This window comes from Nothobranchius furzeri, chromosome 1, assembly GCF_043380555.1.
Source record: "Nothobranchius furzeri strain GRZ-AD chromosome 1, NfurGRZ-RIMD1, whole genome shotgun sequence".
Classification (NCBI taxonomy): domain Eukaryota; kingdom Metazoa; phylum Chordata; class Actinopteri; order Cyprinodontiformes; family Nothobranchiidae; genus Nothobranchius; species Nothobranchius furzeri.
The window spans coordinates 40,719,175-40,732,500 of NC_091741.1; the positions used below are offsets into that span (position 1 = coordinate 40,719,175).

General features: G+C 46.7%; 1 protein-coding gene across 1 annotated transcript in view; it reads right to left on the reverse strand.

Annotated features, from left to right (window-relative positions):
* Window positions 1-13,125, reverse strand: part of pawr (PRKC, apoptosis, WT1, regulator) — a 103,127-nt gene extending 90,002 nt beyond the window's left edge. The window contains exons 1-2 of the mRNA XM_015961135.3: window positions 12,986-13,125; window positions 12,107-12,762 (exon numbers count right to left, since the gene is read on the reverse strand). Of these exons, the coding sequence (XP_015816621.3) occupies window positions 12,107-12,631 (525 nt within the window). The 5' untranslated portion in view covers window positions 12,632-12,762; window positions 12,986-13,125. The remainder of the gene's footprint in view (window positions 1-12,106; window positions 12,763-12,985) is intronic.
* Window positions 13,126-13,326: the final 201 nt, after the last annotated feature.

Here is a 13,326-nt window from a genome sequence, read left to right on the forward strand (position 1 = left end):
GACGGTCAGTGCTAATCTAAGCGGAGGAGGAACATTCCGTCAGCTGATTAGAAACTCCGATAGCTTCTTTACTCTGGAGCTAAATTAAGAGAAGTCAAACTGAAAGCAAACATGAAGCTGAAGACGCTGTTATGCACATTCTTGTGAAAACCTTGCAACGGGGAGATTTTATTTTACTTAGGCAATGATCAACACCGACCCACACGTAACTAAACAGCAGAGACCTGGGTAAGAAATACCTTGAACTTTGTACGCAAACCTAAATGCTTCAGTACTAAACAAACAACAGGAGGCATTCGTTTGATTTCTGCCATGATAAGATTTATTTTACCAAAGTTTGTAGAAATCTGTCTGACCAGTGTTCCGCTTTTCTAGAGTCTGTTGTGCTCGTACGTTTCTATAAACGTGATTTTTGAGTAAACAAATGTGCACCAGTCACCTCACCTCATTGGCTACACGTGACATTCAAATGCAGCGCACTCATTTGTCCTTGAGAATAAAACCAAGGACACCACGCTTGGGAGCCACTTGGTGGTCTAACCCCCCAATCCAACCCCTTAAAGGGACTTTACAGACTTGAATTTTTATGCTCGTGATTGCCCCCTCAGGCCAAAAGCGTAACGGCAGCTTCAATAGTAGGCTCGTGCACGAGGCGCGCATGCTGTACGTGCACACTCCTTAACGAAAATAACAGCCGAGACAGTCCCGTGTGTGTGTGTGTGTGTGTGTGTGTGTGTGTGTGTGTGTGTGTGTGGGTGTGTGTGGGTGTGTGTGTGTGTGTGTGTGTGTGTGTGTGTGTGTGTGTCCCGGAAGACAGAGGACAGGAGAACACGCAGCTAATTAATTAAATAATTTGGTTCTGCGGCTTTCTCTTCAGCACAGCCGACAAAGGTTTATGATGGGTCAGTCCTCCTGCATGCTCAGATCATTCCCTTCCCTTGCTTGAAAAATTGTTCCAAAATGAAAGTTGAACCCACATCTTTTTTATCTGTGAATTCAATGCCGTTCGGCGAGTCTCAAATAAAAATTTGGGCATCTTACTGTAAAAAAATATACCATTAATGTAAAAAAGAAACTCTCAATTAACTTTGTTCACATCCAGAATCGAACCCAGGTCTTCTGCATGGGAGTCCGACGTCTTACTAGGTGAGCTTAAGCACCAGTGATGTTTTAAAAAAAGAACGACAGCATGGAACCAGTGATGTCCTTTGTATCTGTAACATTTATATCCTTGATGACAGCTGAAAAAACGTTCAAAGAACGGTTCGGAGAAAATCGCCTGAGCGTGAACGCGCATGAAGCAGCCTGCTCGACCCGAGCATCTCTCTTTTTCTGTGATTTTACAGAAAAACAGGCAATCACAGTAAAAATGCCAGGGCTCATTCTACAGGACCAGGGCATTGCAGGAGAATGTATGAAGAAGACATTTATTATTTCTCTACATGTTTTGGCCGTCAAACTTCCTTATAGCCCCTTTAATGTTGAGTGTCAAGCAGGGAGGTATTGGGTCCCATTTTTAAAGTCTTTGGTACGACCCGACCGATTTCCCAGTCTCAGGGCAGACACTCACTGGTCCACTGAGAAGATTTAGAGCTATTAAGGTAATCAGACACATCCTAAGATGGTAGGAAGGGGAAGAGCGGGTCAAAAAACATGTTGTGTGATCCGGACCAGAACATAAAAAAGGTTCCATGCTTATATGGCTGCATGGTGGCGCAGTTGTTGGCACTGTTGCCTCGCAGCACGAAGGTTGCAGGTTCGAAACTCGGCTGCGGCCTTTCTGCGTGGAGTTGCGTGTTCTCCCCATGCATGCGTGGGTTTCTTCCGGGTACTCCGGTTTCCCCCACAGATCACAACATGCCCTATAGGTTATAAATTGTAAGTCGCTTTGGATAAAAACGTCTGCCAAATAAATAAACAAACGTATACTGTTGTCTTACAAACATCTTAAGTTGCCCTGTAAATCCAGTGCTGTTGTGGCGCTTACACATTAGCCTTGCCACAGTCGGGGTTTTGTCGGGCTGAATGGCGTGAGTTCGGTCTCGACCGGGTGGTGTAGTGTTCACATATAAATCCAAGGGACTTCTCAGGAATGTGGAAATCCCCGAGCCTGTGGGCGGCATTTAATAGGCGCGGGAAAGTCTGCGGTGTCCTCCATAATAAGGTAAACAAAGACGGGCATGAGATGTGTTGCTTTTGGAGAATCGGAACCACATTATTTTATTAATTTGCTGTGTGTGTCCTTATAATCTTGTGCCACACACACACACACACACACACGTTTATTCAACAGCATGAAAATGAATCGTGCATGCGCGAACACCCCCGCCGCCTCATTCTTCATGCAGATCGGAGGCGGTAGGCGTAATTTCAGACGGCCAATCAGTCCGTAGTGTCGCCTCGGTCCCAGTCTGACCGCTCGGGAGAAGGTCTGGGAAAAAAAAAAAAAAGAGTCGCCTCTGAACCGAAAAAATTTGACCCGTGTGTGAAACCAAATCCCAGTCCGGAAGGGACCGAACCAAAGCTAATGTGTAAGCGCCATAAGTGGGCCGGTACTCACTGGTGTGCAGTACTGGCACTTTTAAAATGTACCTCTCAGCATACAGGGACGTTCTTTTAACACCTAAAGTGTGTACCGGTCTGAAATTACTGCAAATAATCAGTCGGTCTTCAGGTACACAATTGTTCTCAGCCTACACCCCCCCCCCCCCCAACACCCACCCACACACACCCTCCAACTCCCCATATTTGTTTAAAGGGATATTCCTCCCAAAATTTTAATTTTGTCTGTTGAAATATGTTCCATCGTTAGATATGTGGGAAAAAACAAATTTCCCTGCCCAGGCTGTACTCCTTTAGCTTTAGCTTAGCATAAAACAAAGTAAGTGAACGGGTCCAACTAGCAATGTGAGTAAAAACATCCTTAAAATCATTCAGTGATGCCAATTCTGCTTGGTGACCTGAATAATCAGACTGACTGCAAATGAAAATGATTAGTAACATAAAGGAATCACAGACACCATTTTAAACTTGGGACTACTTTATGACAAAGCACAGCTGTTTTATGCTGGTTCGCTAACAACGTGTGCATCTATGTTTACACAAGCAGGTGTCTTAGGGGCTAGGGGCTGCCTTGCGGCATACAGCTGTGCTTTGTCATAAAGTAGTCCCAAGTTTAAAATGGTGTCTGTGATTCCTTTATGTTACTAATCATTTTCACTTGCAGTCAGTCTGATTATTCAGGTCACAACAACGTAAACAGCAGCCACACTCGGCCATTTCCCTCCCACAGGCTGCTCGACTCAGACTGATGTGATCTGACGGCATTATGGCTGCTCACCTGGTCAGGGGTCACGTTAACAGGAGCAGGCATTTATGTAACAGGCCCATAAGCTGAACAAGAATGGCGTGCCACGGCTCATTACGGCGCTACTGTGTGTTTTATGAGGTGCTGAAAGACCCCCAGATGTCTGTGTGGCACTAAAGACAAGTTTCCTCTCCTCCTTTCATCCTTTCTAAAGAATTTCTGTGACATTTTAGTGATTTTTCACCAGACAATCACATTTAATTTCTGTTACAGTAAAGGTCTAACTAGTTCAACCAACCAGAAGTCTCAACACCGAGCCTAAATAGCTCCTTGATTGGCCAAGCCAACGAGTAAATCCCTGAGGTATTTTCTGTGGCGACGTGACCTTGTTTGGAGAAGGTTTTAACAGAAGGCTCCACCTTACACCAATTTACCTTCTAGTATTTTTCCACCATGCATTCTTTTTTCACAGATGTGCAGATGGTAAAGACAAGACTGAGGAAAAACAAACGTTTGAGCACATTAAAACAGATTTCATCTCCAAACTGATGACATCACTCAAACTTATAAAAAGAAAAAATTAAAAATGACTTTCTGCAACATTAAAACCTAAACCAAAGTGGCTGATATTTGAGATAAATGTGATGGGTTACTAAATAAAGCCACACCGACAGTTGTAAATGTAGGAATTTCTTCATTAATGGACTTAAGGTTTTTTTTTTTTAATAAACCTATTACACAGTAACTCACTCACTGCAAATGATGACTCAAGTCATCATTTGCATTTTTTCTGTTTGGGTGTCGGACGAGCCCCCACACCGTGGGAACAAACATCTCAGCTCTAAAGCCGATCTTCATCCGCGTACGTCACACGTCACGTGATCAGGAAGCAAAAAATCCACGTGTTCAGAGATCGTTTTGGGCCGCTGCTGTAAAAAAAAAGTGAGGCGCGAACTGGAAAAGCTTCTGACGATCACAATTCAACAACGGATTATGAAAGAACGGATAACGCTCGAAACGTGCGGATTCTTCCTGATGTAAGAGGTGAGTCTCCGCTTTGTTTTGGTTGTTTTGGCGTCGACATCATCCTAGCGCGCAACGTTCTGTGACTCTTAAAAAAATTGTAAAAACGGTGAGAAACGCTGGCAGCGAATGAGTTAACATCTGGATCGGCCCGGCCTATCCCAGCTAGGGTAACTGTGTTCACATCTGGATCATCTGTGCGTTTCCGTGCTCAGCCAGCCAGTTTTTTTGGACCTGCTTTCTGGCGATCATCTTGGTGCGGGGCCGACCCAACACACCCACTCCCACCTGAAGATCATGCCCAACTACTAGTGGGAGCCTCTGATTGGAGGGTAGAATCAGCCTTCCTGCGTGCCCGGCTCATTATCAGTCTGAATGGAGCAGGATAAACATCTTCACTGAACGCAGCTCGAACCTGCCGCTCCAGCCGCGGGAGCTTGATGACAGACTGCTGTGAGAGCAACCCACGGCAGCACCGCTGCTCAGTGAGAGAGAAGGAAGCTGTGTGCTTCATGCCAGAGTGTCGAAAAGCCACACTGCTCACGGCCGCCTTTGTTTCCTAATTTAAAGGGACGTTACAGAAGTTTGACAGCCAAAACATGTATAGGAATAATAAATGTCTTCTTCATACATTCTCCTGCAATGCCCTGGTCCTGTAGAATGAGCCCTGGCATTTTTACTGTGATTGCCTGTTTTTCTGTAAAATCACAGAAAAAGAGAGATGCTCGGGTCGAGCAGGCTGCTTCATGCGCGTTCACGCTCAGGCATAGCCCGTAGCATTTGCTATCCGTAGCTTTAGCAGCAGAGAGAGAGGTAGTGCCACTTTGTCGCTGTTCCTAACGCCTAGTGACAAAGCTAGCTATCGCGGGGCAACCGCGAGCATAAAAATTCAAAAGTCCGTAAAGTCCCTTTAAAGAGGACGCCGTGGACTTCTCTGCGCATCGTTTGCCTCGTCTACGTGCTCAAAGACATCTGCGTTCCTGAGAAGGTTGTGTGAACAAAACCTGGCCACCCGGGAAAGGGCCGACCAAACCAAGACTGGACTGGACTGGACCGACCCAGATGTGAATGTGCCAAAAAAAAAACAACATTCCCCAACTGTGTGAAAGGATGTGGGTCTTGTGAAGTAAAAACCAGCCATCTTTATTTACCTGTATAGTAAAAGATGGTTAAAACTTACAAATACCAGCCTGGCCTGCCAGACTCGCCCTCTGTTGATTCTACACAGAGAGCACCATGAGGGGCGGAACTGTACCACGCAATGCTGTAGTATTTTAGCTGTAGGCAAAGATGGCGTCTGGTGAAGACTTTTAGGACTTCTTGTTGTTTTAAAGACACGTCCAAGTCATTTAGAACAGAGAAAAGCACCACAGCTCACAGCTTCAGACGCCATCTTCGTTGTTAATAAGAAACTGAGCATGGTGGTGTGTGATGTACGCTGCTCAGCGCTGATTGGCTCGGTTAGAATTAGGGGGTGGGGTTATTTGAATGGGATCCTTACCAGGCCCTTTGTTTCCCATAAGGAAGCATTAACATGGAGGAGCTCGGCTAACAAATACTGTCCATTATTCCTTTAAGCTGAAATTAAAATCACATTTTAATCATCGTTAACTGTAAACACTCTAGATGCTGAATTTTTAAAACCACACACACACACACACACACAGAGAGAGAGAGAGAGAATGACTCTGTTTTACTGCTTGTTTGTTTAAAACGTTTAGCGAAGGCATCGGTTGTTGAAGTGGTTGTTATATTAATTCTAATTTAAGATAAGGGGATAAAAAATGGTTACAACTGTGACAACAGCAAAGTGTATTTGAACCTTTATTTTCAATGTCAAGACTGTTTTTTATTAGTGTACTTGTTCGTCAGACAAAACGGTTTATAAAATTGATCTATAAAAACGCCACTTTTATTTGTAAGAGCAGAAGTCCAACAACAAGCACAGCTCAAGTTTATATCTTTAAATTTCTGGTCAGATTTTTTAAATCAATGAAAATTTCAATAAAGTTTACTCAGACAGTTCTGAAAGGGAGCGTTCATTTTGCGTGACGTTAAGACTAAAACTTCCCAGTTACATGGGCCAGCTCCTCCGGGGAATCCCAAAGCGTTCCCTGGCCAGACGAGAGAGTTCCTCCACCGTGTCCTGGGTCTTCCCTTGGGGCTCCACCCAGTTGGACGTGCCCGGAAAAATCTCACCAGGGAGGCGTCCAGGAGGCATCCTGAGCAGATGACCGAGCCAGCTCACCTGGCTCCTCTCAATGTTGAGGAGTAGCGGATCTACTCCGAGCCCCTCCCGGATGACCGAGCTTCTCACCCGATCTCTAAGGCCCTGTCCACACGTAGCCGGGGATCTGCCAAAACGTAGATATTTTTCTACGTTTTGGCCTGTCATCCACACGAAAACGGAGTTTTTTCACACGAAAACGGATCTTTTTAAAAACTCCGGCCAAAGTGAAGATCTGCGTTTCCTCCGTTTTGGGTGTCTGCGTGTGGACGGACAAAACCGGAGTTTTAAGGTCCACAACATCACTTTCCACGACAAAAAAAATGCTGACATCACGTGTGCGACCTGTGTTTACATTAGCCAACATCATGGAAGCCTTCAGAGCTGCGCTCTGTCACTACCCGATCCATCAATTGTCCAAGCGCTTTTTGCTGGTTTGTTTTTGCAAGCGGAATTACTGCTCCTTGCGGAAGACCACAGATGATGGACGAGCTTAAGAACGGGGGAAGTACTGCCGCCTACAGGTCTGGCATGTCCTTAACAACGTATTTATCCGTGTACGTGTGGACAGAGTGTTTTTTTTAAAACGCGGTGGTGTGGATGCAAGTTTTTGGAGGGGCGGATATTCGTTTTCAAAAAACCCCGGCTACGTGTGGACTAGGCCTAAGGGAGAGCCCAGCCACTCTGCGGAGAAAACCTATTTTGGCCGCTTGGATTTGCAATCCTAGGGTTGGGTATCGAGCATCGATTGGAACCGGGACCAACTGTTAGTTTTTCCCGGACTCAAAGTTTTTTTATTTTCGATTCCTAGTATGCCGACCGAAAGAGGAATCCGTGGCTGATCTCCGCGAAAAACAACCGTGATCTGCAAATTGTGATCACAACAACTGTGTGCAGCACCGAGTCCCCCCTCCCTTTAAGTAGGACCTGTGGTTAGCTGGCTCATTCAAAACATGTCACGTCTCGAAAGAATCTGAATCGGGAATCGATAGGAACCGGAATCGAAACAAGGAATCGGAATCGTTCAAAATCAAACGATGCCCAACCCTGGCGATCTCGTTCTTTCGGTCACTAAAGCTAAAGCTCGTGACCATAGGTGAGGGTAGGAACGTAGGTTGACCAGTAAATCGAGAGTTTTTCCTTCCGGTTCAGCTCTCTCTTCACCACGTTAGAGCGGCGCAACGCCCACATCACTGCAGACGCAGCACCGATCCGCCTGTCGATCTCACGCTCCATTTTCCTCTCACGCGCGAACAAGACCCTGAGATGCTTAAACTCCTCCACTTTGGGCTGGGCAGGTGCACTCACCTTCTCATACCGATTCTACGAGTTTCTGATCTCCAATGTTGTGCAGAACTCTTAGATTTATAATGACAAACGGCAGCAGCAACACTAAACGCGAGAGCTGTTGAGATTATTTGTTTAGTAGAATTAATCACAGGAACGTTCTCTGAGGTTGCGCTGCCACGTGTAGTTTAAGGATGGAACAACCCAACAAACGAGTTCACAGAGGTCCGGGTTAAACCAACACTCATTTCCATGTCCTCCTATCACCGGAGTGTTAACAGCATGAGCACTCAGCTCTGTGTTGCATGTTAAACCGGCTGACCTTCTCGATGGAGACCTGCCGTCAGACTCCTCTGCAGCAGCAGACCCATTCAGTTTTGTTCACGAGACTCGCGCTCCAGGATGAGGACTGGGATACGACCTCGTAAATCTCAGAAAACACAACGAGCCTCGTGATTCACCGTTTGAGAGTGGTGTGATCAACTGGAAACACGATGACGTCACAACCCAAACATCAAAGAACGGAGCGCTTTTGTTTGCACATTCTTGTGCACACGTCATAAGCAGGTCAGAGGTCAGCATTGGCAACAATGCCCTCCGATGTGAGGCTGCGAGCATGGAGGGAGAAAGGAGACATCCTCCTGGGTTGACAGAGGTGGTAGTGGTTGATGCAGATCAGAAGTACCTTTTTCTCCAGTGGAGTAGAGAGCTTTTATCGCGCCATTATGGCCTCAACAGGCAGAAGATTGGGTTCCCTGGATGCTCTGAAATCCCTCTCAGACGCTTTTATTCTACACAAAACGAGTAGGGAAGATAACCCCAGGCATCTCTATTCACACCTGTCCACTCATGCTCACATCACAAAGGGGGCTTGTGTGAGTCAGTCTTCATTTGCATAGTTTAGCTCTTACCAGGAGAAATAGAAACATCTCAACAAGGGAAAATGGATGGAAGCAACGTTATGTTGTTTCTTGCATGACCCAGTAGTTTACAATGAGCCTGACTGATGATTAAAGGTGCAATAAGTAAGAATTTTACTGGGAAATTATCAAAAAACAGTCCAAGGTCTTAATCAGTTTGGAAGGAAGGTTATATTTAAACAAATTTCCTTCTCAGCCGGCTGGGGTTTGTGTTAGCTAACGCTGCTGCACCGGTATATGCACGTCAACACCGGCTGGCAGATTGCAGAAGCGTTTTAATTAGAAGCGAAACCAGTAACAGGGGCTTAACCTCAACGTTCTCACAACCCCAAGAAGCCACGGCACCTTTCGGTTTGACTCGAAGATCGAGGAAAAATGTTAGAGGCTAATGCTAGGTAATGTGGGGCAGCAGTAGCTCAGGTGGTAGAGCGGGTTGCCTCATGATCGGAGGGTCATGGGTTTGATTCCAGCTCCCGCCAAGGGTATTCTGCTGTTGTGTCTTTGGGCAAGACACTTCACTCAACTTGCCTGTGTTGGTGGTGGTCAGAGGGGACGACGGCACAAAATGGCAGCCTCCCCCCCAGGGCGGCTGTGGCTACGTAGAAGCTTACCTTCACTGGCAGTGTGTGAATGTAAGAGTGCATGAAAGCGTCTTTGAGTGTCCTAACAAGCGCTACATAAGTTTGATGTATTAACATTACTAACAGTGAATTACAAAGAAAAATATCTCAGGCTACTTTTTCCATCACCAACAACAAGATATTACAGGCACCAGCAGCAGCTTAGCAGGTAGAGAGGGTTGTCCAGTAATCGGAAGGTTGTAGGTTCGATCCCAGCTCCGATCAAAGAATGCTGCTGTTGTGTCCTTGGGCAAGACACTTAGCCCACCTTTCCTGCAGGTGGTGGTCGGAAGGACCGGTGGCGCCTGTGCTCGGCAGCCTCGCCTCTGTCAATGCGCCCCAAGGCAGCTGTGGCTACATCGTAGCTCATCCCCACCAGTGTGTGAATGTGTGTGTGAATAGGTGAATGATGGATTGTGTTGTGAAGCGCCTTGGGGGGTTGTAGAACCCCAAGAAGGTGCCATACAAATACAGGCCATTTACCATTTACTAGTACCATGAATACAAAAATGTGTTTACGTATCGTGTATGACTCGTCTTCACTTCTCACCTAGAATCTTCTGCCGCTGAGCCGTAAAACAGCCATGAAACTCACAGAACAGTGAGTCACTTGTGTGTTTTGAAAATGGACCGTAGTACCCAAGTTTGACCACAGGATGTCACTCTTACATCATGCACCTTTAAATTAGATTTTTGGGTTTCATTTCTGTTGTCAAGATTGGTTTACTAATCATGATTATGTGGACTACCAAAGAAGAGGAAGTGGTAGTAGTAGCCGTAGAAGAAGGTCGTTTCACAAAATCAAATAAATTTAAGTATAAAAAGATTTAAAAAATGATTAGAAATATGTGTGAAAGGAGAAAAGAAGAAAATGCAAGGAAAGGGAGCGAGAAAATGAATAAGAAAGAGGGAAAGCAATGGATCCCAGGAAAGGTGGAATAAGAACAGAATAAGGAGAGGGTGGTGATGAAGGTCACACCAAAGCCTGAACAAGTGAGTCTTCAGCTGCTTTTTAAAGGAGACCACTGAGTCCACTGATCTCAGGCTCAGGGGGAGAGAGTTCCAGAGTCTGGGGGCCACAGCAGCGGATGATCTGTCACCTTTGGTCTTTAGCCTGGTGCTGCACAACCAGTAGGCTTTGATCACTGGACCTCAGGGACCTGCTGGGGGTGTAGGGACTAAGAAGATCACCAATGTAAGATGGTGCTTGTCCATGTAAGGCTCTATAGACCAGAACCAGGATCTTGAAATGAACCCTGAAGTTGACTGGCAGCCAGTGAAGCTGGAGGAGAAGCGGGGTGATGTGGGTGTGTTTGGAGGACTTGGTCAGAAGCCGAACACAGGCATTCTGAACCACCTGTAGACGGTTCAGGGAGGTTCTGCTCAGACACGTGAAAAGAGAGTTACAGTAGTCTAAGTCTTTAGGAGCACCTAAAGTACCTGCAAATGTGCAAAGTTATGATCTGTATCTGAGCCGAGGAGGAAAATGTGCACGTGTCTCCTAATAAAGCTGAACAAGTGTTTCAAAGCTTGTTGCACAAATGTGCTCCCGCTGGTTTAGTGAGGGGTTATGTAGATACACACAGTGTGCTACTTACTCAGATCAACGTGTTCCATTCAGGATGTGCAAAAGTTCACCTCAGATTTCCTAAATTATAGTCCGTCCACAAACTTTACCACACAGACTGCTGCCTATGGAAGTCATCGGACTTATCTGGGAAAAACCAAACATGCCCAGCGTCCCACCTCTGGCCTGAGACCAGTTCTCCAACAGTCCTTCATAACAGGATGTAGAGCCAACTGCAGAACTGGTCCACCTCCAAGTCCTGATGCCCAAAGGCACAGAGTCTTGGGTGGCTGTTTAATTGGGCCAATGGGAACGTTATGGACCACTTCTACAGAAATACCTTCAATAATAAGGGGGAAAAAAACTCATTTTCAACATTTCTGTATAATTTAAGAGCTTTTAGAGTGCGTGAGTACATTATCACTGTGGTGGCTCTCACTGGCACCGCTTCAGATCCGAGTTGCTGCGAAGCGTCGGAACTGCAGGAATTAGGAGTGCGACATGATTTAAATTCAAAAACAATGAGAGGCACAACCGCCTCCAAACACTTCCAGAAGCCGCCAACTCCACCCCCTTCCCAGGGCTGCTTTTCATTTTTCTCTCTGCAGAGGGGCAATTAAACCAGACACATGCATGAGAGGAATCTGCAGTCTCTTAGGGGAAACGAGGCTGCTCTCAACCTTGTTTTTTGTAGTTTCATGGGGGAAATACACACTGTTCCCTTCAGGTATGTTCATAACATCAGCAACACTTAATAAAATCAAACCTAGAATATAAAAAACAGTTAAGAAAGTAAGACATTAAATCTGATTTTCAGACAATTTCCTCAGGTGACTCTAATATTTTAGGAAATACTGATAATTTGACACATTTCCCCTTGGATAACCTTTGACCTGACCCCTGAAGGTCCTCTCCAAGCCCTCCTGAAGGCCAGGGCAGACTTAACTTTTATTAAAGCTTTCTTGTCTCTTTCTGAAATGAACTTTTGCTGGATGATTGCCAACCTTTGAGACAAGCATCCACCATTTAATGCAGTTATTTAAGAATTACTTTATCTTGTTCACTTTCATCCAAATGTTGCCTCCAGTGATGCAGCTTGCAGCAGGAGCAAGATCTCCTGAGGATGAACACTGAAGCCCAGCTGGACTGACTCACCTCGTTGGAAGGTATGTTCACCACACCTGTTGATCTCCTCTTTTCCCTTAGCTTCCTCTTCTCGATCTGCCCTTTCCCTTTCCCCTTCCGTGCACTGGGACCAGAGCTCTTCTTCTCCTTGCCCTTGCTGGGTGACGGACTCTCCTTGTCGCTGGCGTTGCAAGCCATCAGACTGGAGTCCGGGGACGCGCCCGGAGCCTTGTCTGGCTGAGGCGGGGCCTTCTTCAGGTTGCTCGCCGGGGCTGAGGGTGCCGCGGGGTGGTGCGCGTCCTCCTCGGGTCTGCTCGGAGCTACGCCGGGGCAGGAGGGGGTGTGGCAGTTCGCAGCAGAGGCGCTCCAGTCCGGGCTGCCGGTGAGGTCCGCGCCGGGAGGAGCTCCCAGGCGGTTGTTGGCGCTGGGGCTCAAGGGAACTCCGGTGGCTGCAGCGATGTCACCCAGCATTTTCGCCCTGACTTTCTCGCGTTTCGCCTTCCACTCCTCCAGGATGTTTGTGGTTGGGTTCGACTTAAATCCGCCCGTGGCCATGAGGATCCCTTGATGTGTAATTATTTGTTTGTTTGATTCTGGAGTTAACTTGAGGTGGAGAGGCGCACAGACGTGAGTTTACTCGGCAGCTCCCTGGTGACACCACATTCCTCACGCGATTACCTCTGGAGCTGTTGACAGGTCGGAGGAAAACAAGGTCAAGTCAGACCGAAACGACACTTAATAAAAGCTGTAAGCTCGTTTTTTATGGCCCTGTTTGTGTCGCGCTCAGCTGGAAACGCACCACTAAGTTTCTTCGCTGCTGCCGCGCACTTTTTAGTTAACTCTGTCTTCTCACTAAATAACACCCGCAAAAGTTGATGAAAGCGGGATAAACTCGGCGGAGAGACTCACCTGGACGGAGCGGAGCGGCTTCCAACTGCTCTTCTGGGTCCGACCAGGTGTGACCGCTTTCGGCTCTGATGAAAAGCACTGGGAGCCGCTGTGGGACAGGACACGAGCCTGGGAGCTGCGGCACTTCCGGTGTTGTACTGAAAGATGCACCCGCGCTATGTGGAGCGCCTCAGCGGCGCGCGGGGAGCGCGCGCGCGATCTGACTGATCAAATAAACACCCAAAGTCAGAAGTCAGTGTTTAAATAGGGGAACAAATTGTTGTTTTTGTACCGTTGCGACGCACAGGTAGAGAAAATGAGTCTGCTGCTCTGGAGACTCAAGTGGCTCTAAATATAATAAT